The 24,620-nt window shown below is 43.6% G+C and overlaps 1 protein-coding gene across 1 annotated transcript in view; it reads right to left on the bottom strand.

The window, feature by feature from the left end:
- Positions 1-13,724: 13,724 nt before the first annotated feature.
- Positions 13,725-24,620, bottom strand: part of GALNT11 (polypeptide N-acetylgalactosaminyltransferase 11) — a 49,907-nt gene continuing 39,011 nt past the window's right edge. The window contains 6 exon segments of the mRNA XM_039230689.1: positions 13,725-14,460; positions 14,662-14,799; positions 16,317-16,421; positions 17,608-17,826; positions 20,065-20,217; positions 21,664-21,781. Coding sequence (XP_039086620.1) covers positions 14,329-14,460; positions 14,662-14,799; positions 16,317-16,421; positions 17,608-17,826; positions 20,065-20,217; positions 21,664-21,781 — 865 coding nt within the window. The 3' untranslated portion in view covers positions 13,725-14,328.

The raw sequence follows: 24,620 nt of genomic DNA, 5'->3' as shown, positions 1-24,620 counted from the left end.
TTTGGTTTTATTTTTCAGTATTACTTTGGCTATTCGGGGTCTTTTGTGGTTCCATACAAATTTTAGGATAGTTCTAGTTTTGAGAAGAATGCTCGTGCAATTTTGATTAGGACTGCATTGAATGTGTAGAGTGCTTTGGGTAGTAATGACATTTTAACTATATTTACTCTTCCAGTCCATGAGCATGGAATGTTTTTCCATTTCTTTGTGTCTTCTTCAATTTCCTTCATAAGTTTTCTGTAGTTTTCATCATACAGATCTCTCATATCTTTGGTTAGGTTTATTCCTAGGTATTTTATGGTTTTTTGTGCAATTGTGAATGGGATCAGTTTCTAGATGTCTCTCTGTTGCTTCCTTGTTGGTGTATAAAAATGCAACCGATTTCTGTACGTTGATTTTGTATCCTGCAACTTTGCTGAATTCTTGGATCAGTTCTAGTAGGCTTCTGGTGGAGTCTGTTGGGTTTTCTATGTAGTGTATCATGTCGTCTGTGAAAAGTGAAAGTTTGACTTCCTCTTTGCCAATTCTGATGGCTTTGATTTCCTTTTGTTGTCTGATGGCTGATGCTAGGACTTCCAGCACTATGTTAAACAACAGTGGTGAGAGTGGACATCCCTGTCGTGTTCCTGCTCTCAGGGGGAAAGCTCTCAGTTTTTCCCCGTTGAGGATGATGTTAGGTGAGGGCTTCTCACAGATGGCTTTTATGATGCGTAAAGACGTTCCTTCTATTCCGAGTTTCTCGAGGGTCTTTATTAAGAATGGATGCTGTAGTTTGTCAAATGATTTTTCTGCATTTATTGACAGGATTATTTGATTTTTATCTTTTCTTTTGTTGATGTAATGTATCACATTGATTGATTTGCGAATGCTGAACCAGCCCTGTAACCCAGGAATGAATCCCACTTGATCTTGGTGGATAATTCTTTTTATGTGCTGTTGCATTCGATTTGCAAGTATCTTGTTGAGGAATTTTGCATCCGTATTCATCAAGGATATCGGCCTGTAGCTCTCCTTTTTGGCTGGATCTCTGTCTGGCTTGGGAATCAAAATGATGCTGGCTTCATAAAACGAGTCTGGAAGTTTTCCTTCGATTTCTATTTTTTGGAATAGTTTGAGAAAATGGGTATTAATTCTGTTTTAAATGTCTGTTACAATTCCCCAGGGAAGCCATCTGGTCCCGGACTCTTATTTGTTGGGAGATTTTTGATAACTGATTCAATTTCCTCTCTCGTTATGGGTCTGTCCAGGTTTTCTATCTCTTCCCGTGTGAATTTTGGTAGTGAGTGTGTGGTTAGGAATTTGTCCATTTCTTCTAAGTTGTCCAATATGTTGGCATATAATTTTTCATAGTATCCCCTGATAATTGCTTGTATTTCTGAGGGGCTGGTTGTAATCAGTCCATTTTCATTCATGATTTTGTCTATTTGAGTGCTGTCTCTTTTCTTTTGGAGAAGCCTGGCTAGATGTTTGTCAATTTTGTTTATTTTTCAGAAAACCAACTCTTAGTTTCATTGATCTGTTCAGTTGTCTCTTTGGTTTCTATATTGTTTATTTCTGCCCTGATTTTTATTATTTCTCTTCTTCTACTGGGTTTGGGATGCTCTTGTTGCGCTGCCTCTAGTTCCTTTAGGTGAGCTGTTAGATTTTGCACTTGCACTTTTTCCATATTTTTGAAATAGGCCCAGAGTGCAATGTACTTTCCTCTTAGGACTCCCATAGAGTTTGGATTGTTGTATTTTTATTTTCATTTGTTTCCATATATTTTTAAATTTCTTCTCTAACTGCCTGATTGGCCCATTCGTTCTTTAGTAGGGTGTTCTTTAGCCTCCATGTTTTTGGAGGTTTTCCAGACTTCTTCCTGTGATTGATTTCAAGTTTCATAGCATTGTGATCTGAAAGTATGCATGATCTCAGTTCTTTCATATGTATTGAGGGCTGCTTTATGTTCCAGTATGTGATCTATCTTGGAGAATGTGCCATGTGCACTTGAGAAGAAAGTGAATTCCCTGGCCTCGGGATGTAGAGTTCTGAATATATCTGCGAGATCCATCTGGTCCAATGTGTCATTCAAGTCCATTGTTTCTTTAGTGATTTTCTGTCTGGTTGACCTATCCATTGCTGTAAGCGGAGTATTAAAGTTCCCTGCTATTAGCACATTCTTATCTATAAGATTGTTTCTGTTTGTCATTAATTGTTCTAAATATTTAGGCACTCCCATATTCGGTGTGTAGAAATTTATAATTGTTAGTTCTTCCTGATGGACAGGCCCTGTAATTATTACATAATGCCCTTCTTCATCCCTTGTTACTGTCTTAAATTTAAAGTCCAGTTAGTCTGATATAAGTATAGCTCCTCCAGCTTTATTTTGACTTACAGTAGGATGATATATATTTTTCCATCCCCTTACTTGTAATCTGAAGGTGTTCTCCAGTCTAAAATGAGTCTCTTATAGACAGCAAATAGATGGATGTTCGTTTTTTTTTTATCCATTCTGCTACCCTATGTCTTTTGATTGGGGCATTAGTCCGTTTACATTCAGTGTTTTTATTGAAATATATAGGTTTAGAGTCATCGTGTTCTTGGAGGGATTTATGCTTGTGGTGGTGTCTCTGGTATCTTGCGTTCCTTAAACATTTCCTTCAGAGAGTCCCCCTCAGGATTTCTTGTAGGGCTGGTTTAGTGGTGATGAATTCTTTCAATTTTTGTTTATTTGGAAAGACTTTTATCCCTCCTTCTGTTCTGAAGGACAGGCTTGCTGGATAGAGGATTCTTGGCTGCGTATTTTTCTATTCATCACATTGAAGATTTTCTGCCATTCCTTCCTGGCCTGCCAAGTTTGTCACCACTCTGATAGGTTTCCCTTTGTATGTTAGGGCCCTTTTCTCCTTAGCTGCTTTCAAAATTCTGTCTTTGTCCTTATATTTTGCCAGTTTCACTATGTTATGTCGTGCAGAAGATGGATTCAAGTTACGTCTGAGGGGAATCCTCTGAGCCTCTTGGATTTCAACATCTGTTTCCTTCCCCAGATTGGGGAAGTTCTCTGCTATAATTTGTTCCAGGACTCATTCAGCGCCATTTCTTCTCTTCCTCTTCTGGGATTCCCATGATACAGATATTTTTCCATTTGATTGTATCGCTGAGCTCTCAAACTCTCATTTCGCGTTCCTGGATCAGTTTATCTCTCTTTTTCTCGGCTTCCTCTTTTTCTATAATTGTGTCTTCTAAATCACTTATTCTCCTTTCTGCGTCTTCAATCCATGCATTGGACGTCTCCATTTTATTCTGCATCTCATTTACAGCACTTTTTAATTCATCACAACTATTTTTAAGCTCCATAGTCTTTGTAGCAATAGTTTCTCTGATTTCCTCCATGCCTTTTTCAAGCCCAGCGATTAATTTTATGACTATTGTTGTAAATTCTTGTTCAGGTATGTTGCTTATATCTATGTTGAATAGTTCTTTAGCTGTCATTTCTTCCTGGAATGTCTTTTGAGAAGAGCTCTTTTGTTTCGTCATTCTGGTTAGCTTTCTATCTCTTGTTAGTTTTAAAAGCTTGTTATGCAAACTCCACCTGTGAGTGCTGCTGTACCAAAGAAGGCTCTTTGTCCAGGGCCTGTCCATTCAGGAAGTGTTCTTTGAATGGTATCTCTTGATTCCTCTAACAAGAGACCTTGGTTATTTTATTTCCCTACTCACAGTGGTATTTGGGAGTCTCCGCCATGTGTACTTTGGCTTGTTTCTTGAGGTAGTCCTGGAAAAGAAAATAGACAAACACACAGGGAACAAAGGCACACAAACACACAGACAAATGCAACAAACACGCAAACCGAAATGGAAAACGAAAAAGAGAAAAGAGGAAGGAGGGACGGTGAATATTCAGAGATAAAAATACATTAAAAAGAAGAAATGAAAAGGAAAAAAGAAGAAAACCGATGGACAAAGAACAGTTTAAAGCATACAACCGGATTTCCCAGCTACAATTCAATAGCCGGGTGTATGCAGTGCTGGTTGAAGAGCATAGAGAAAGAGAGAGATGACAGGGTAGGTATGATGTGAAATTGGAAATGAAATGAGCAGGCAAAAGTAGTAAGAGGCTTTTTTCAAAGAGCAAAAAGAGTGGAATGTGGTTGGAGAAGAGGGGAGAGAAAGACGCTGCTGTTCTCCAGAGAAACAAGATAGTCTGATTACTCCTGAGAGAAAGGGATGAAAAGGTAGGTAGGTGCAGAATTTACATCTAGAGAGTGGATTAAATGTGACGGTTGACGCAAGCCGGTGACCAGGATTCATCAGGGCAGTGCATCCATGTTGGACCTGCCCCGGCTCCGGTAAAAAAAATAAAATAAGAGGGTAGCTCTCTAGCGTGGGTGGGTGTGGTTTGCTCCAGTGCGTCCCATGGGGTCCTGCCTTGGTGGTTGTGGGGAGAAGGGTGGCGGTGCCCCCGTCCCTTCTTGAACCAAGCGCTGCACCTCACTCTTTTGGGTGTGTACACTCCCCGTGCCGGGGACACAGCCAAGGTGGGCACCGCTCTGTGTCCCAGGCCAGGCCTCGTTTCCAGATCTCAGTCCGCGTGCCCCATTGAAATTGCCTGAAATATAACCTCGCAGGCGAGCCCCTCAGAGCAGTTTCAAGCCTCTCGCCTTCCCCCTGGGGATCCAGCAGAGGCCGCTGCTCCCGTCCCCTCCAGGTCGGGCTGTCGAGCGAGGAGCAGTTTCACCTGGGTCGCCTGGGACCAGTGCGTCCCGCCCAGGGTCAGCTGGACAGCAGGACACCGGGTCCCTCTGTGTCCCGAGCAGAAATTTTCTCTTCTCCAGCGACAGGGACCGTGTCTTGAGCAGTTTTGGCCACTCTTTTTCTCCCCTAGAGTCCCCGCAGAGGGGGATCCTCCCCTCCCTCTGTGTCTCCGGTCCCGGCCCGATTTTATCTTCCCCAGTTCGCACTCAGGCTAGAAGGTTTTCTCAATGGACTCTCTCCTTTTCCTCCCAAACTTATGGATTTTGTAAGGGCTCCTATGGCTTCAGGTCTTCTCTGTGCAAGATATGGGGGCGAGTGTAGTGTATGGAGCTCCCCACTTCTCTGCCGTCTTGCCTCCCCCTCCTCGTATTATTTTCAATTTTGAACTATTCATTGCTCTTTATAGAAGCACAGTTCATTATTTACCTTTTATTTTGTGGTCCTGATAAACTCCCTTACTGTGTCTAGTAGTATTGTTTAAAACTCCCTATGGTTTTCTGGGGCACCTGGGTGGCTTAGTCGGTTAAGCGTCCGACTTTTGCTTAGGTCATGATCTCGCAGTTCGTGAGTTCGAGCCCCGCTTTGGGCTCTGTGCTCACTGCCAGCTCAGAGCCTGGAGCCTGTTTCAGTCTGTGACTCCCTCTCTCTGTGACCCTCCCCTGCTCACGCTGTCTCTCTCTCTCTCTCCTAGAAATAAATTTAAAAAACAAAAACAAAAACAAAAACCAAACTCCCTATGGTTTTCTAATCTTGACTATGCTCTGCAAATAAAGACCCTTCCTTATTCTTTTGTAATGAGTATACCTTTTATTTAATTGCCCACTTGTACTGGCAAGGCCTTCACTACAGATGCTGAATGGAAGTCCTACGTACAGGAATCCTTGCCTTATTCTGACCTATTCTTTTTTTTTTTTTTTTTTTTAATATGAGACTACCTAGTTTTTTTGTACATGCCCTTTATCAGTTTGAGGACTCTTTCCTGCCATTCCTAGTTTGCTGATTGTAAATGGGTGTTGAATCCCGTCAAATGTTTTTTTTCTGCAAGATCATATGATTTTTCTTCTATATTAAACTATATTGATTCTCTACGGTTAAAGCAACCTTATATTCCTGGGATAAAACCCGTTTATTCATAATGCATTGTCTTTTTTACATATTGTTGGATTTTACTTGCTAGTATTTTATAAGGGGATCTTGCTTCTGTATTCATGAAGGATATTAGTCTTCTGGCATATAGTTAAGGCTTGCTCATAATATCAAAAATTTACATAAGTTTTCCAGAAGAGGTTGTGTATTACAGGTATAATTTTGTTTTTTTAGCATTTATTCAGTTTTAAGAGACAGAGAATGAGTGGGGAGGGGCAGAGAGGGAGACATGGAATCTGAAACAGGCTCTGAGCCGTCAGCACAGAGCCCAATGTGGGGCTCGAACCCACAAACCGTGAGATCATGACCTGAGCTGAAGTCGGATACTTAACCAGCTGAGCCACCCAGGCGCCCCTTTTTCTGTTTTTTGATTGAATTCATTGGTGAAACCATCTGTGCCTGGAATTCTCTTTGTGGGAAGGTTTTTAAACTAGAAATTCAATTTATTTAACAGCTATGGGGCTGTTCAGATTGTCTATATCTTCAGAGAAGTTGGATAATTTGTTTCCAATAATCTGTCCATTTTACTTAAGCCCATAAACGTGGTCATGATAATCCCTTATCTGCAAAACTGAGAACAGATTGAACCCCCTCCCCCACCGGTCTTCCATATCAGAGTGGTACCTTTATTACAAATGATTAACCTACCTCATTATCACCTGAAGTCCATTGCTTACATTAAGGTTCACTCTTGGTTTTGTGTATTTTATGGGTTTTGACTAATGTTTAATGACTATTATCCACCACTGTAGTATTGTACCTAATAGGTTTACTGCCCTAAACATCCTTTGTGCTCTGTTCATCTCTCCATCCCGACTCATGGCGACCACTGATCTTTTACTGCCTCCATGGTTTTGCCTTTTACAGACTGTCATGTAGTTGAAATCATGCAGTATATAGCTTTTTCAGATTAGTTTCTTTCATTGAGTAATATGCATTTAAGTTTCCTCCAGGCCTTTTTGTGGCTTGTTAATTTCATTTTAGTGCTAAGGAACATTGTTTGGATGGACCACAGTTTATTATCCGCTCACCTACTGAAGGTCTCTTGATTGGGTCCCTGTTTTGTTGGCAGTTATGTCTAAAGCTGCTGTAAAATCACTTGCAGGTTTTTGTATGGACATACTTTTTTTAAAAATATAATTTATTGTCAAATTGGTTTCCATACAACACCCAGTGCTCATCTCAAGTGCCTTCCTCCATGCCCATCACCCACTTTCCCCTCTCCCTCAGCCCCCTGGACAGAAGTTTCAACTCCATTAGGTAAATATCAAGAAGCTCGACTGCTGGACTGTATGGTAAGAGTTGTTTGGTTTTGTAAGAAACTGCCACACTGTCTTCAGAAGTGGCTGCATCATCTTGCGTTCCCACCAGTAATGCATGACAGTTCCGAATCCTTTTTAACGTCCATAGACTCTCTAGTGAGGTTACCATTCTCATTCCTGATGTGCATAATTCATGTCCTTTTCCCTTGGTTTTTGATTAGAGCTCTATCAGTTGTACTGATACTTTTTTAAAATTGAAGTCAAGTTGACACACAATGTTATGTTGGTTACAAGTGTGTAACACGGTGACCGGGAAAGTCTCTGCATCGTACTATGCTCCCCACACGCGCACCTCCAACCTGTCGCCAGCCAATGCTAATACAATACCATTGACTGTATTCCCTGTACTGTACCTTTCTTCCTCATGATGCATTCATTCCATACCTGAAAGCCTGTACCTCCCACACCCTTTCACCCCTTCTACCCATCCATCCACCTCCCTCCTCTCTGGCAGCCACTAGTTCTACGTTGTTGTTCTTTTTTATGAGTCTGTTTCTGCTTTGTTCGTTTTGTTTTAGATTCCACATAAAAGTGAAATCCTATGGTATTTTTCTGACTTATTTCACTTAGCATAAAACCCTCTAGGACCATCCACCTTGTGACGGATGGAAAAGACCTCATTCTTTTTTATGACTAATATTCCACTGTATACACACACATACACCACATCTTTATTCATTCATCTACTGGTGGACACATGGGCTGCTCCCATATCTTGGCTGTTGTAGATAGATAAAACTGTAATAAGCATGGGGGAGAACGTAACCTTTTTGAATTTAGTGTTTTTGTTTTCTCTGTGTAGATTATCTAGTAGTGGAATTACCAGATCATGTGGTATTTCTAATTTTAATACTTTGAGGAACCTCCATACTGTTTTCCAGAGTGGCTGCACGAGTTGCATTCTCACCAAGTGTACGGGGGTTCATTTCTCTCCTTTATCATCCTCCCCAACACTGATCTTTCTGTCTGATTTTAGCCACTCAGACAGGTAAAAGGTGATACCTCATTGTATTTTGATTTTCATTTCCCTGATGATGAGTGACACTGAGTACCTTTTCATTGGTCTGTTGGCCATCTGTAGGTTTTTGGAAGAATGTTGGTTCAGGTCCTATGCTTTTTTTTTTTTTTTTGTATTCTCTACTCCCAACGTGGGCTCAAACTCATGATTCTGAGATCGAGAGTCACATGCTCTTCCGACCAAGCCAGCCAGGTGCCCATCTCTGCCCATTTTATTCAGAGGTGCGTGTGTGTGTGCACGCGCATATGTGCGTGCTCAGTTGCATGTTATTTTCAGTATTTTGGTTATGTGTTTGGGCATACTTTGGATATTAACTCCTTGTCAGATACATCATTTGCAAATATGTTTTGCCCTTCAGTAGGTTTGTTTTATTGGTTTCCTCCGCTGTGCAGAAACTTTTCCTTTTGGTATTGTCCCAATTGTTTATTTTGGTTTCTCTGGACTCAGGAGACATCTGGAAATATGACGCTATGGTTGATGTCCAAGAGATCACTGCACCTGTGTTCTCTTCTAGGGGTTTTATGGTTTTGGGTCTCCCATTTAGGTCTTTGATCCATTATGAGTTGATTTTTGTTGTGGTGTAAGAAAGTGTTTCATTCTTTCTCACAGGGCTGTCCAGCTTTCCCAGTAGCATTTATTTGAAGAGACTGTCGTCTCCCCATTGTATATTCTTGTCTTTGCTGTATATTAATTGACCATATAAGCCTGTATTTATGGTCGCTTTTATTCTGTTCCATTGATCTATGTGTCTGTTTTTGTGCCACAACTACGCTGTTTTGATTACTACAGCTTTGTAGTGTATTTGAAATCTGGGATTGTGATACCTTCACCGTTACTCTTCCTCAAAGTTGCTTTGGCTATTTGGAGACTTTTGTGCTTCCATACAAATTTCAGTATTTGCTCTAGTTCTGTGAAAAGTGCTGGTACTTTGCTAAGGACTGCACTGAATCTGTAGATTGCTTTGAGTAGTATGGACATTTTAACGATATTCTAATCCATGAGCATGGAGTTATCTTTCCATTTGCTTCATTTCAACGATGTTCTTAATCCAGCTTTTTTCCCCTCCATTTCTTCTATTTCATTCATTTCTGTTCTGACATTTAAGATTTCTTCTATTTCTTTGTTCTTCTAACTTCCTTTTCTTTTTTTATTTTCCTAAAGTAGAGGCCTTAGTCATTGATTTTAAGCTTTTATACTTTGCGCAAGTTGAATTTGCATAAGTTTATTGAGACTTAATATCCCAGAATATCACCTGTCTTTGTAGATTTTACTTGAAAAGAAGGCATATTCTGGAAGTTCTCTCTGCCCATGGATCCTTCCCCATGCTTTAGTAAAATCGCTTTTGCACCATAAAAAAAAAAGAAAAAAAAAGAAAAGAAGGCATATTCTGTCCTGTCTTGTCAGGTAGTATGTTCCATAATTGCTAATTATGTCCAGCTGGTGGATGGTATCATTAAGGCTTCTATATCCTACTGACTCTGTCTACTTATTTCATCAATTATTGAGGGGTGTGTTCCTGTAGTTGTAGATTAGTTCTCTCCTGGCAGCTCTATCAGTTTTTGTGGCATGTACTTTGAAGTTGTTATTATTTTTATTTCCTCTTAATGAATTGACCCCTTTATTACTAGGAAATGACCCTCTCCATCCCTAGTAATGTGCTTTGCTCTCAAATCTCCTTTGTGTCATATTAATACAGCTACTTCAGATGTCTTTCAGTTAGTGTCCCACATGCATTTACATTTGTGCCTCCATATTTAAAATGAGTTTCTTGTAGGCAGCTTACAGTTTAATCTACCATCTTGCTGCTTTCTGTGTGTACCACGTGGTCTTTGAAGTTGAATGACAAAAGATAAAATTTATAGAAGATATCTTATTCTCCAACACGTTTCTAATATGGTGTTTTGTTTAAGATAAAAAGATTGAGAAAGTACCCTATAAGATTGTGTCTCTAAGATGTAATTTTGGTGAAAAAACCCTCCCTTTATAGTGTGGATATCTACAGCGCGCAAAGATGACTCCTAAGTTTGTATTTTTTTCATCATGGTAAGTGTACTCTTCAGTCCTCATCACCTGTTTCAGCCGTTCCCCCATGCACCTCCCCTCTGGTAACCACCAGAGTGTTCTATTAAGAGTGCTCTGGGGTGTCTGCATGGCTCAGTTGGTTGAATGTCCGACTCGCGACAATCCCAGGATTGTGGGATTGAGTCCTGCATCGGGCTCTGTGCTAAGTGTAGAGCTTGCTTAAGATTCTCTCTCTCCCTCTGCCCCTCCACCTCAACATGCACTCTAAAATTCTTTTTAATTAAAAAAAAAGTCTTTTTCCTTTGCTCATTTGTTTCTTAAATTCCACATGAATGATATCTATGGTATTTGTCTTGCTCTGACCGATTTCACTTAGCATTGCATTCTCTAGCTCCATCCATGTTCTTGCAAATGGCAAGACTTCATTCTTTTTTATGGCTGAATGGTATTCCACTGTATGTATGTGCATGGATATATATGTGTATATATACACATACATAATACACACATCTTCTTTGTTCATTTATCAATGGACACTCAGGCTACTTTCATAATTTGGCTCTTGTGAATACTGCAGTAAATTTAGGGATGTGTATGTCCCTTCAAATTAGAGCTTTTTGTATTTCAGTGTAAATATCTAGCAGTGCGATTACAGGGCCATTAGGTAGTTCTGTGCTTAATTTTCTGAGGAACTCTCTGTACTGTTTTCCACAGTGGCTGCACCAACTTGCATTCCCACCAACAGTGCATGAGTGCTTTTTCCACATCCTGGCCAACACGGTTTCTTATGTTTTTGGAATTAGCCATTCTGTCAGGTGTGAGGTGATAGCTCATTGTGGTTTTGATTTGTATTTCTCTGATGATGAGTGATGTTGAGCATCTTTCCATGAGTCTGTTGGCCATTTGGATGTCTTTTTTTAGAAAAATGTCTGTTCATGTCTTCTGCCCATTTCGAATTTGATTGTTTTTTGGATGTTGAGTTGTATCAGTTATTTATTTTGGATAGTAACCCTTTATGGAATATGACATTTGCAAACATCTTCTCCCATTCAGTAGGTTGCCTTTGAATTTGGTGGTTTCTTTCACTGTGCTGAAGACTTTTATTTTGATATATTCCCAGTAGTTTATTTTTACTTTGATTTCCCTTGCCTCAGGAGACCTAGCAGAAAAATACTGCTACACCCAGTGTCAGAGAAATTAACTCTCTGTGCTAAGGATTTTTATGGTTTCAATTCTCACATTTAGGTCTTTAGTCCATCTTGACTTATTTTTGTGTGTGGTGTAAGAAAGTGGTCCAGTTTTATTCTTTTGCCTTTAGCTGTCTAGTTTTCCCAACACCATTCGTTAGAGACTGTCTTTATTCCTCCTTTGTCAAAGATTGACCTTATAATTGTAGATTTTTTTTTCCTATTCCATTGATCTATGTGTCTCTTTTTATGCCAGTACCATACTATTTTAATTACTCCCATCCACTCTGTATAGAACTTGAAATCTGGAATTGTGGTATCTCGTTTTGTTTTTCAAGACTTTTGAAATCTTTTATGGTTCCATACAAATTTTAGGATTGTTCTAGCTCTGTGAAAAGTGGTATTGGTATTTTGATAGGGACTGTGTTAACTTTGTAGATTGCTTTATGTAACATAGACATTTGGTCATCCTGAATTTCTTTCATCAATGTTTTATAGTTTTCAGAGTACAAGTCTTTGACCTGTATGGTTAAGTTTATTCCTAGATTTTTTTTTGGCAACTGTAAATGGGATTTCTTACTTTCTTTCTGCTGCTTCATTATCAGTGTATAGGAACACAACCAACTTCTATACTTTGCTTTTGTATCTTGTGACTTTACTGATTTCACTTAACAGTTCTAGCAGTTTTGTGGTGGAGTCTTTTGGGTTTTCTACATATAGTGTCATGTCATCTGCAGATAATTTTACTTCTTACCAATTTGGATCCTTTTTATTTATGTTAATTACTGCGGCTAGGACTCCAGTGCTGTGGGGAGTGAAGGTGGTTAAGTGTGGACATCCTTGTCTTGGGCCTGACCGTAGGGGAAAAGCTCTTAGTTTTTCACCACTGGGTATGATACTGGCGGTGGTTTTTCACATACGGCTTTTATTATGTCGACAGTGCTCCCTCTAGGCCTACTTGGCAGAGGGCTTTTATCACGAATGGATGCTGTACTTCGTCCAGTGCTTTTCCTGCATTTATTGAACATATGGTTCTCCTCCTCTTCTTGCTGTGATGTCTCCTGCTGATTGTTTTGCGAATACTGAACCCTCCTTGCAGCCTGGGGATAAATCCCACTTGACTGTGGTGCCTGATTTTTTCACGTCTCATTGGATTTGGTTTGCTAATGTTTTGTTGAGGGATTTCACATCTATGTTGATCAGAGATATTGGCCTCTGGTTCTCTTTTTTGTGGTGTCTTTATCTGATTTTGGTATCAGGGAGATACCTCACAGAATGAATATGATAGTTTTCCTTCCTCTATTTTTTGGAATAATTTGAGAAACATAGGTATTTACTCTTCTTTAAATGCTTCTTTAATAGAATTTGCCTGTGAGGCCATCTGATTCTGGACTTTTGTTGGGAGTTTTTTGATTACTGATTCAGTTTCATGGAGGCTAAGTAACATGGTAATAAACAATGAACAAGTCAACCAAGAAATGAAAAACTACATGCAAACAAATGAACATGAAAACACAACAGTCTAAAATCTTTGGGATGCAGCAAAAACTTAGAGGGAAGTTGTAGCAATACAAGAAGAAAAATCTCAAACAACCTAACCTTCCACTCCAAGAAGCCAGAAAGAGAACAAACCCAAACCCGGCAAAAGGAAGGGGGTAAGAAAGACTAGGGCAGAAATAAAACAGACACTAAAATAAACCACAGAACAGCTCAGTGAAACCATGAGCTGGGTCTTTGGAAAGATCAACAAAATTGATAAACCTCTAGCCAGATTCCTAAAAAACAAAAAACCCAAGAGGACCCAGATTAACAAATTCACTCACGAAAGAGGAGAAATAACCGCCAATACCACAGAAATACAAACGACTGTAACATCAGGAAAACCTACAGGCCAACAAATGAGACAACTCAGAAGAAATGGCTAAATTCCTAGAAACATAAACCTTCCCAAAAGTAAGGCAGGAATAGAAATTTTGAGCAGACCAGTTACCCGCAGTGAACCTGAATCAGTAATCTAAATCTGTATTTCTGATTAAGACGTAGTTTATGGGATCCTGACCTCTGCGTCCACCTGCCTGTTTAACAACTCTTCCCGGATGGTGCACAGGCAGCTTGAATGGAAACGATCCCAAATTCACAGACATTCAGCATCACATTCACGTGGTGCAGGCAGAGCGGTGGTGCCACGTGTGGGGTCAGGGCTGCGACCTTGCTTCTTGGCTCATCAGCTGCACCAGCTCTACCGCTCTCCGTGTGACACACCCAGCACGACGCAACACAAGAAGACCTGACAAGAAGTCCCAGGGAAATCATCAAAAGAACCCTTTATTTTTAAACGTAGATAGTACCATAATCCGTCAAAATAATTTATAACAGTTAATTGCCTCTTAAATATATAATCTTATAAATGAGGCCTTCTGAAGTTAAAAGTAATATGGATTCAGTTCGTTTAAAATTATTTAGGACATGATAAGAGAAGTAAAAAAAAGTCTGTTTCCTATGAAATCCTTCTCAGAAAGGAAATCATGACAAGCTCCTGATAGACAAATGCCACTCCATTATTAACGGGATTAAAAAGCATAAATAAGTTTGAACAGAAATATCAATTTCCTGGGTTTGTCTTTCTGTACATACCGGACCCTTTATAGAGTTAAAACTGTATTCTAGTTTCTCACCATAAGCAAGAAATTCCTCAGCAGCTGAGAAATGCTGTTAATTTCCTCACTTGCCCACGCTGACCCTGGGCTCCGGTCTCCAGCCTATCTGCCATCTCACCTCCTCAAAGGTGGTTCTGCTTCACTGGGAAGTCGGTTCAGGGATCTTGTGGTGCCCGCAAGCCCCACACCTTACAGGGGAGGCCGACACGGACACTCGAGTGACCACTCTGGCCACAGCAGCCACTTCAACCTTCCAATCGCCACCGCTGTGGGGAGGAGCCATCGCAGATCGCCATCGCGACGTAGCCTTTGTGACTCAGGGGATCGACTGCTCTCAGGCACTGCCCAACCGACACCTGGTACAGCCGGTTAGTCCTCTGAAAACAAGGCAGCAAGAAGGCGTCACCGGTCAGCCGTCACCCGAAGAGTCGTCCCACCAGAACGGGGGTCCAGGGCCCCCAAAGAGAGGAGGTGAGGCATTGATGACCATGCACTCACGTGGGGGATGCGATGTCTGCCACGCCTCCCTCAGCCCCGTCTCCCCGCACATCCCCACCCGCACTACGCCACCTCCTCACCCCGAGGGTCCACTGCTGGGACCCGCCTGAGCCATGGCACTTCATGAGTCGGGGTGGGTCTGACGAGCGCGTTTCTGACACATCCAGGCAAAGGAGATTATTTAAGACCAGCTCATGCTCTTCGTTATAAATCCAGACCTAAGGAAGGAAGGAAAAGATCACAAGTCCAAGGTCTGCTCTTGATTTTGAAATTCAACAGGTCACGCGGATGTGGAAGAAGGGGCTGTTCTGTGGAAAGACCAGGGACCCCGGTCACGTGGAGGCAGCACCTGCTCTGCTATCTGAGAACAGAAGGAACGCGCACACATGGGAAAAGATAGTTCGATCCCAGGAAGACCCCGAATCGGCAGTTCCACTTTGTTAACTGACCGAGTTAACAGAGTGCCAAGTTCCTGGACGTCCCAGCCACACAGCGCCCTCCTTCCCGGGCGGGCATCCGCCGCTCCACCCACCACCCTGTGGGAAGTCGTGCTCCAACCCCAGGCCGCGACTTCGCCGCAGGCCCAGGAGCAGGGCTCTCTGCAGGTGAGCGGGCCTTGCAGGGTCGCCTTTGCGGCCTCTCCTGTGATCTGGCAGGAGCAACAGCCTAAAAGCGGGCTGAACTGGGAAAGGGCGATGAGGAAGCTGCCCTCCACCCTGCGCCGCCCCGGAGTCCAAAAGGACTGCACTGTCTTCTCTGAATCGTTTTACTCAATTAGTACTTCTACCTCTAGGCCCAAAATGGACGTGTGCTCTCAAGCCGAAGCTCTCTGTAAACACAGTTCTCGGCAACGACGGACGATTTATAACCTGTGTCGTCCAACACGGGAGCCACACGGGCCGGTGTGATGAGGAAAGTGTTAACTTTACTTCGTCTTAAATTTAAAGAGTGACACGCAGCTCCTGGACACAGTACAACTCTGTGTGATCAGAACACTGTACGTTTTCTGGAACAGATCTGTGATGTCATCCTGCCGTGACCTAAGTCCCTGAAGCGTCCCCATGAACACGTCAGTGTCCACGAGCTCTCCCAGAAATGAGGTCCTCACTGAACTTCCAGAGGGTGCAGGCTGCCTATAAAGCCTGCTGTCCTTTCTAGTCTTGAGTGACGCCACAGGTGGAAAAGAATGTCACTTCCTCGTGACCCATTTTGAGGAGACTCAACAACTAGGAGAGGAGACGGCTGTCAGATACAGACCAGCCTGAACTGACAGTTCCAGAGCGACATAGGTTTTGGGCTTATTTTTAGGGCCACGTTAATACCGCTGGAGAGAGACACAGATCATGTAATGCTGTGTGAGGCGCTGCTAAGGCGCAGGGAGACCTGAGTCAGAGAAAACCCTGCGGGGACCCGGGACCGTGCGCCGCACAGTTCCTGTCCTCGCCCGGAAGGCCGGTGCGCGGCTCTGCCACCTGTGAGCTTCACGCACTCCCGGTTCGTCCTGTGTAGCTGCCAAGTACGAGGAACACTCATAACGGTGAGCGCGAGTAGGAAAGATGTACGGTAGTTACAGGATACGATCCCCAAAGTCGTTCCCAACTCCAACCGTATCATTTATGAAAAGTCGGATTAAAATCTTCACACCCACCCCCCCGGCCCCAGGCGTGACGGCAGGCAAGTTCCCCTCACAGAACGACGCCTCCTAAGGGCTGGGTGAGCCCGGGCCGCTGCTCACCTGACCGGGGTCACTGTAGTCACATGCTTTCAGCACCACGAGGCCTCCTTTCTGACTCGGGCGGCCCTGGGCCACCAGACACTTGTTGGTCTGCAGGTGGTAGAGCTGTAAAAGTAGAGATGGCTCTGGTCAGAAGACGCTAGATGGAATGTGAAAATATGACTCCAAAGGTATGAATTTCTAAAGTCACAAAAATAGAAGCATTTTTTATTCCTGAGTTGTAGCAGTGCATAAGGGCATCACGGGAGACTACGGTTATGGGCAATGTTAATATATGCGGGCACTGCCAAGTCAAAATTCTAAAGATACAGGTTTGCTAATCTACTATATGGGAGGAAGGAGATGAAAAACATCTCTGCCCCAAAGAACCTCAAAATGAAATCGAGGCGATGAGATGGTTCAAAGGTATGAACCAGACAGCACATGACTGCAGGTACAACACAGGCCGGGAACCGCCCGGGTGAGACCGGAAAAGCAGCGGAGGGCATGTTGTTTGGGTAAAAGGTTACAGCTGCGGGGCGGACGCCCTGCGTGTTTTTACTTTACGCACAAAATCAAGTGGTTTGTTGTGTTTTTTTCCATAAAGAGGCCGAGAAGGGGAAAGCTCTAGGCTACCTTAGCCACTGAGGCCCAGCTGCGTCGTGAAAGATCCTGACAAGAGCCTTCTTCTTAACACAAGAGAAAACTGTGCCACATTCAGAGTATCCGTACTTTCAGAAAGCAAATTCTGAGAAATGATTCAGGAAAAAGGTCTCATTTTACGGCTAGAGCCCTAAAATTTAAACGTGATAGGAAACTGAAGGATTTCCTTAAGAAATAAGACAGAACATCGGAAGAAACGTGGCTGCTCACAGGTGCCCCCGCGCAGCACGCAGGCCCTTACACGGGGTCCTTACACACTGGGTGTGAGCTGAAGGACGTGTACCATTTCCCGCTTGCTCTCCCGTCGGCTCCTATCTCTCCTTTTCTCTTCCTTTTGGGACTGGTCTCCGCCCCTCGAGCCAGATACTCTCCTGTGTGCCTTCATCTGCATATCGCAGGGCCGCATCTACACCCCCACTCCCGGCCTGGCCCTGGCACTCCTGCATGCTGGCGGGGGAAGGGCGTTCATGGTAACAGCGAAGACAGGACCAAGCCTCAGGTCTTCTGCCCGAGTGGAGGAAGTCCCCACAGCAAGAATACACCAGAAGCAAGCTAACGTCTATCACTAAAATGGTACTTTAAGTCTAAACTGTCAGTTGTCATATCACACAACTTTTAATGAAACACAATGCTAAGATGACTTCCTTACCCTTCCACGCTGAAGGACTTTGGGGCGTTTGGGTCCTCTGTTGATAAAAATGGGTTGCTGGGGTTTGGCATTGGGCCCCGATATCTGCATCTCTGGGTAAATATTATCCAAATACCATTTAAACGATTTACAGCCCAACTTCCTCCTCAGTTCGACACGTTCACTGATGTTTCCGTAACTTTTGGTCCTCAGGTCGGGCCTTAAGGAAAAATACTGCTCCTGAATTTTAAAAAGAAAAACAAAAAACAGAGAATAACTTTAATATGATCAATTATACCTGAGGTTTACACAACTGAAAAAATTAGATTATCAACAAAAATATTTTTCATGCCAGTGTTTTCTTGACGTTGCCAGAAAATGTCAACACAAAGTTGTCACACAATTAGGTCTGTCGTTGACAAGAAGACATCTTAAATCCTAAGATATGTCCCCATCTCAGAAATGGCGGTACACATAAAGCTGTGTAGATAAAGATCTTAGACTCAACGAAGCTGCACTGAGGGGGCAGCTGCTCCCCGACTCTCTCAGGACGGTGACCTGAACGATGACAACAACTCCACGAAGGTGCATGTGAGTTACACCTGCTCCGATATACCAAGAGAGAAGCGAAAACATTTAATTCATCACCTATTAACAGAAACACGCTCTGAACAGCAACAAGAAAGGTAGTGAGAACAGCACATCGCTTCACGGTTTTGCAAATCTTTTCAATGTCTGGCCAGAAGGAAGTCAGCTGACTTCTCACTGATTCATTCAACCTGTTGTTATACGTTGTTTGGCTGAGTACAGTTTCAAACATATGAGTGTGTGAAAATATATAGAGTTTAAGATGAAAGGAATACTTTAATATCATTTTCAGAGAATTATGACTATTCTTTTTTGATATGATACCAGAACTCTAACCTTTCATATTTTGCATCGTAACTACTGTGTAAGTCATACCACCGAGCTTTCGTACTACTGCATTAAAATCTGCCCCATCTTGCTCTGTGGATGGATCCTTTCTCCATCCAAGATCTGCTTCCACTGGGTTGTGAAGTTCTTCCAAATAATGACAAATTCCAGTATTAGAAAATTATATTCATAAATATTCCTAATCGCCTCAGAAAAGCATTTAAGTACTGGAAGCTATTAAGCTTGCAGGGATGGATACAAATTTTCTAAAACTGTAATTTTCACCTAAAGGCCCGAGTTTTATCATTTGCAACAAATGCTATCAGTCGAAGTGAGAGGCTCCGTTGGTTCATTTTTGAGACTATCTGCTAAATGCCCCTGGTTTTTCTCCATTCACGTAGGGGTGACCAGTGCAGCTCACAGCTCCCACAGCCGCAGTGACAGCGCGCTGCGCACCGGTCCTCAGCACGAGGGCTTGTCAGGCTTTAATCCAGTGACGTGCACCACGCCGCTGTTCCCGCACCGTCAGCACGGGGAACGTGGCAAGTGCTGACTTAATCTGACCGTGAAACCAGCCCTGACCCAGCGAACCTCCTACGAGGGCGGCCAGGATTTGTGTGGGCCGGTGAGAGCCGCCTGCAGGCGACAGGACTCCAAGCTGGGACCGTGGAGAAGGAGCTCGGAGTCCAGGAGACGGAGAAGGGGGGAGACACGCGGTGTGGGGGAGGCGTGAGCACGAGCCCCCACTTCAGTCCTAAGCAGTGATCTGCTTCGTTCTCATTACCCCCGCGGTCCCGAGGGCAGGGTCGTCTGTGTGCGCCCCCTCCTTCATCTCCAACTGCCCGAAACCTAACACAGCCGGGTACAGGGCAGATGCTCAGATGCTTCTTTGTATAACCAACTACACAAGTGTTCACAGCAGCACACGTCTCACGAGAGGATGAAACGTGGTGCCTTCGGCAGTGGCTGTCACTGGTGGTAACGGAGTGAAGGATATAGACAAACCCGAAAACACGACACTAAGTAAGATGGTCATGAAAGGCCACGTGCTGCATGACTGCATGTGTAGGACGTGTCCCCAACAGGCAGGGCCAGAGAGTCGGGAGGTCGGCTAGTGGCTGTCTAGGGCTGGGGGAGACCAGGGGGTGATAAAGTGGTTTGTGAACTTTCCCTCAGTAAGGCTGCGGCCGAGGCACTATCGTCACAGGGCGCGCACCGCGGAAGGGATGCTGCGCGTGCAGAGCCGACGGGGGAAGCGGGAGGACCCGCCATGAGGAGCAGCACCGAGGAGCAGCCACGCCGTGTGGGAGTCACAGGAGAGGAACTAAGACACCGAGGAGAGAATTTCTTGTGGTGTTGCCCGAACTTCCTTTTACAGCGTGGTCACGTGGGAAATTAAAAGAAGAGTCACAACCAAAGACGAGAGAGAAGAGTAGGAGAGAGGGCCCTGAAGCAAAGGTCCTCCCGACAGAAATGCGCCGGAGCGACACGTCCGCAGCCAGAGCCGTCCGCGAAGGAGCGGCCGCCCAGCCCACCCCTGTGGCCGGGACAGTGTGGCCTCACCTTGTACTCATCCAGCCAGACGTGGGCCAGCCGCAAGGAGTTGTGGGTCATGGTGTCCTGGCCTTCAGGAGAGCCGTAGGGCCGCCTTTTTCGGAAGATGTGTCCGACTCTCGAGCAAGGGATGATGAAGAGCCTACCTCCACACATCCAGATCTGGGCAGGGGCAAAACACGGGTTAGTGGTTGCCTCGCATCGCTCCGAAATCACTGTCAGATAGGTGTCCACACTCTGCAGGGTGTCCTACAGAACTGTCAAATACGAGCAAGTCAAAGGGTGCCTTTAAAACATTATATCTTTATGATTAAAAAGAAACTAAATTCTAACACAGCGTAATGGTATTTTACTACCCTGTGTCTAAAATCACACTTGTCATATACATTGCTGTCTGACCAGGTCAAGGAAGTGTCTTGACACTCTGGGACAGAGCATGCTTATTGGCCGGCCCCCTAATTTCAGTTTATTGGTACTTTTTTAATGAAACATACAGAATAACTCCAGATTTAGATTCAAACAGTCTTGGGGCACCTGGGGGTCTCAGTCAGTTAAGCGTCCGACTTCAGCTCAGGTCATGATCTCATGGCTCATGGGTTCAAACCCCGTGTCAGGCTCTGTGCAGACAGCTCGGAGCCTGGAGCTGCTTCAGATTCTGTGTCTCCCTCTCTCTACTCCTCCCCCACTTGTGCGTGCTCTCTCTCTCTCTCTCAAACATAAACATTAAAAAAATTTGTTTTAAAGATTCAAAATATCTTCGTTCTGGTCTGAATTTTGCCCTTGACTATCTGGATATTTTAGTGTCTGTGGGATTCCATTACTTCATCTCCAAAATAAGAAGACTGAACTAGTGATACGTTATTCCTTTCAACTTTACAATTCTAAAGATTATGTAGGAAAAACTGCCTTTTAAAAACATGTGTACGTTGCACACATACCATGTGGGTGGGGACCCTGCTGTGGAGACTGGGGTGGGGACCCTGCGGCTTTGGAAGTCCATATGCTTTCCATGCCCTCCTTCTGCCCTTTGCAAAGACTGCCGACCCCACCTCTCCCAGGTCCCTGAGCCCCAGACCCCAGCTATACCATCACCCCCCCAACTCTAGCAGCTGGAGAGGAGGACTGATCATGAAAAGTGAACTCCTTCCTCAGCTTGCAGGTACTTGTATATAACGAGGGGTCCCACCAGCTACTTCTGAGCATGGAACATGGAGCTATCGATAATTTTCCCGGAGAGCTGGACTGAGCCAGCCAGTGTGCCCAGTGATGGTCTTGGGTCATCAGGGAATAAATCTCTCTCTATATATATCTAGGTGAGCAAATAAGATTAATAAACTGACCAAGAACAAAACTCTAGACTAAATGCACATTTAGACATCTGAAATTAGACCCATTCGTCACAGCCTTCCCTTTTAAATTCTCATAAAATAAGGCTGCTGAAAGCTTTCCACACTGAGTGGGTATTATCTAGGTCACAGATTACGATGAAGTAGCATTTATTAAGGACAATTTGTTAACAAAGGTAATCGAAGAGAATTTACAGAAAATATGGGATCATAGATGAAAATGATACTCTACTGCAGAAATAACTAAACATGAAAAAATTACCCGAAATGATATTTCTAAATTTTCTCCTCCCCAGATATCCATGCCACTGTCATACTGTCCAAGTTCATTGAAATAGTGTCTGTTCATGGCAAACAATCCTCCAGCCATTGTAGGTGACCTAGAAAAGGAAACAGTTACTGTACCAATTCTACAGGCTCAATTATCTACTGTCTGTGTTAAAAAGTTCAGTGCACCTCTGGAACATCACTAATAAAAATGAGATGAACATTTTATCTGACATCAGGGAATGAGCTTGGGCTGCATACCTGAATTTTCTAGACTGCCAATGACACAGACTACATACCCGGCAAATGAAGGCTACCTTTCTAAGGAACAGAAGTACTTAAATTATAGCCACTGTTATTAGAAACACACCTGAAATGAATTCATTCCTTCTCCCAGGCTCCCGGAGCCCCTGGGATGAAAACCAGACTCCCGAGCCTGCCGAGGGAGGCCACACAAAGTGGATCGAGTGGCTTAGACCAGTGGCTCTCAAATAGGACGATGTGTCCCCAAACATTTCATTCATGTCCAGAGACATTTTTAGCTGTCACAACAGCAAGTGTGGTGTGTGTGTCAGGGGCAGATTTCTACCGGCATCGGGTGGGCTGAAGCCAGGCGTGCTGCTAGGCTCCTAAAACCCACCACAGAGCCACCACATGGAAGTCTCTGGCCCCAAATGTCAGGACTGTCCGGACTGAGAAACTGAATGAGAGAAGGAAGGAGACCCCTGCCCGGCTTCGGGCTGTGTCACCTCCTGAAACAGAGTTAATGGCCATCGTGGGTTCTAGCATCCCAAGCTGCCTGCCGGAAGTGAAGCGAAATCTCTCTGCTGGGAGAAAACCATCCCAGGTATGAATATATTCCCATAATATTTCATGACAAGGTCTGTCACCAAACAAAAATAAGCAACCGACCAACCAGGCAGTTAGGAAGGTAAGTCCCCTGAAAGAAAAACAAGAGAAACAATCTACATCAGAAGCAGATGTGCAGGGGTTTCTTTTTTTCTCCTTTAAAATTTTTTTTTAATGTTTGTTTATTTTTGAGAGAGAAAGAGAGAGACTGAGAGCAGGGAGGGTCAGAGAGAGAGGGAGACACAGAATGTGAAGCAGGCTCCGGGCTCTGAGCTGTCAGCACAGGGCCCTGCTCAGGGCTCAAACTCACAAACTGTGAGATCATGACCTGAGCCGAAGTCGGACGCTTAACCAACTGAGCCACCCAGGTGCCTCTGTGCAGGGGTTTAAAACAACGTAAGTATCAGGCAGAGACTTTAACTGCTCAATATATTCAAGGATAAAAGATGCAGAATTTAGCAGGCGAACAGATACAATCAAAAAAGAAACCAAACTTACGCATATCTGAAAACCCTTCTGACGAAGAGAAGAAATGCAAGCAGCCAATGAGCGCGGCTGCCTTCAGGACCAAGCCTGTCGCTGGCTTCTCACCACGCACAGAGGAGGCCACACGTTCGTGAGTAACCCCTTCATGCTCCTAAAAGAATCCATCTGCCGACCTCAAACTGGGCACCCCATACAGGTAACCCCAAAGTACTCGTGGAAGACATTCTTACAGAAAGACAGAGGGGGGTGATCGCCAGAAGGTCTGACCAAAGGAGGTACATTCCAAATGAAAATAACCCCAGGTGGGAGTGTGCAGATGCAGAGAGAATAAAGAGGCACGTAAAAAGGGAGCTATACGGGTAAACCTCAGTGAGTAACGGTCACATGAAAAATGTCTTCTCCGGTTAAAATACACACACGTGTGCGTACACACACACACACACACACACACACACACACACTTCAACAATATAACCTGACAGGTATAAACTGGAGACTGAACGTTCTGAGATCCCTGCATTGTCTGAAGTACCAATTCATGTCACACTTTGATACATCAAGGCTGTATGGTGCACTCTCTGGGGTCACCACTAAAAGAACAGTATGTAGGAATGTATAACATCTAATAACAGGGTGGCAGCTGGGAACACAATGATATAAAAGCCAAGCTCAAGACCAAAAGAAAGCAAGAGAACAGAGAAAAACAAAAAACAAAACCAGAACAGACTGAATGCAAACAGTAGCTTTGTAATCGCAAACGCAAAATACAAGTAATATTGAATGGAGGCAACTAAATTAAAGAAGTTTTTCATGCCGTTCAGCAACAAATCACAATACAAAAGCAACTACACGCGGCTTACAAGGGACACATCTAAACATAAGACCACAGGAAGGCAGGCGTCAAGAGGGAAGTTACACAATCAAACGTTAATCAGAACAAAGCTACCACAGCCGTGTTAGGGTCTCGCTATACCGCACAAGGTGTACTCTTCCCAAAGTCTGGGATAAACAGGCTTCATTTAGCAGAGGATTTAATAATTCTAAATTTTCATACATCCATTAAAGACAGCCTCAAAATACATGAAGGGAATATTTAAAGAACGACAAGGAGAAATAAGTATACAATTGTAGTGGGAAACTTTAATACAGCATGTATATTTTTTTCAGCTTATTTATTTTGAGAGAGCGAGCGCGAAAGAGAGCGAGCGCACAAGCAGGGACAGAGAGAGAAAATCTAACGCAGGATCCACGCCGTCAGTGCAGCGCCCCCTGTGGGGCTCACCAAACGTGAGATCATGACCTGGGCCAAGACATGAGTTGGATGCTTAATCGACTGAGCCCCCAGGCGCCCCATAATATACCATATTTAACAACTAATTTAACATGTAAATTAAAAAATAAAAGCATAACAACCCTCATCACAGTGGGCACTGCGTAACGTACACAAGTGCCGGGTTACTATGTTGTGCACCTGAAACTAATGTACCCCATGTGTCAGCTACGCTTCCCTAAGTTCTTTAAAACAAAGTATGAGAATATTTGAATAATACAATAAACTTGACCAAACTGATACAGAATCCCATTTTTAACAACCACAGAAAATATAAGTTTTCCAGG

The sequence above is a fragment of the Hyaena hyaena genome, unplaced genomic scaffold (assembly GCF_003009895.1).
Source record: "Hyaena hyaena isolate Hyena2069 unplaced genomic scaffold, ASM300989v1 scaffold_50, whole genome shotgun sequence".
In the NCBI taxonomy this organism is placed as follows: Eukaryota; Metazoa; Chordata; class Mammalia; order Carnivora; family Hyaenidae; genus Hyaena; species Hyaena hyaena.
Note: the sequence above shows the minus strand (reverse complement) of the source record. Positions and strands in the feature narration are given on the sequence as shown.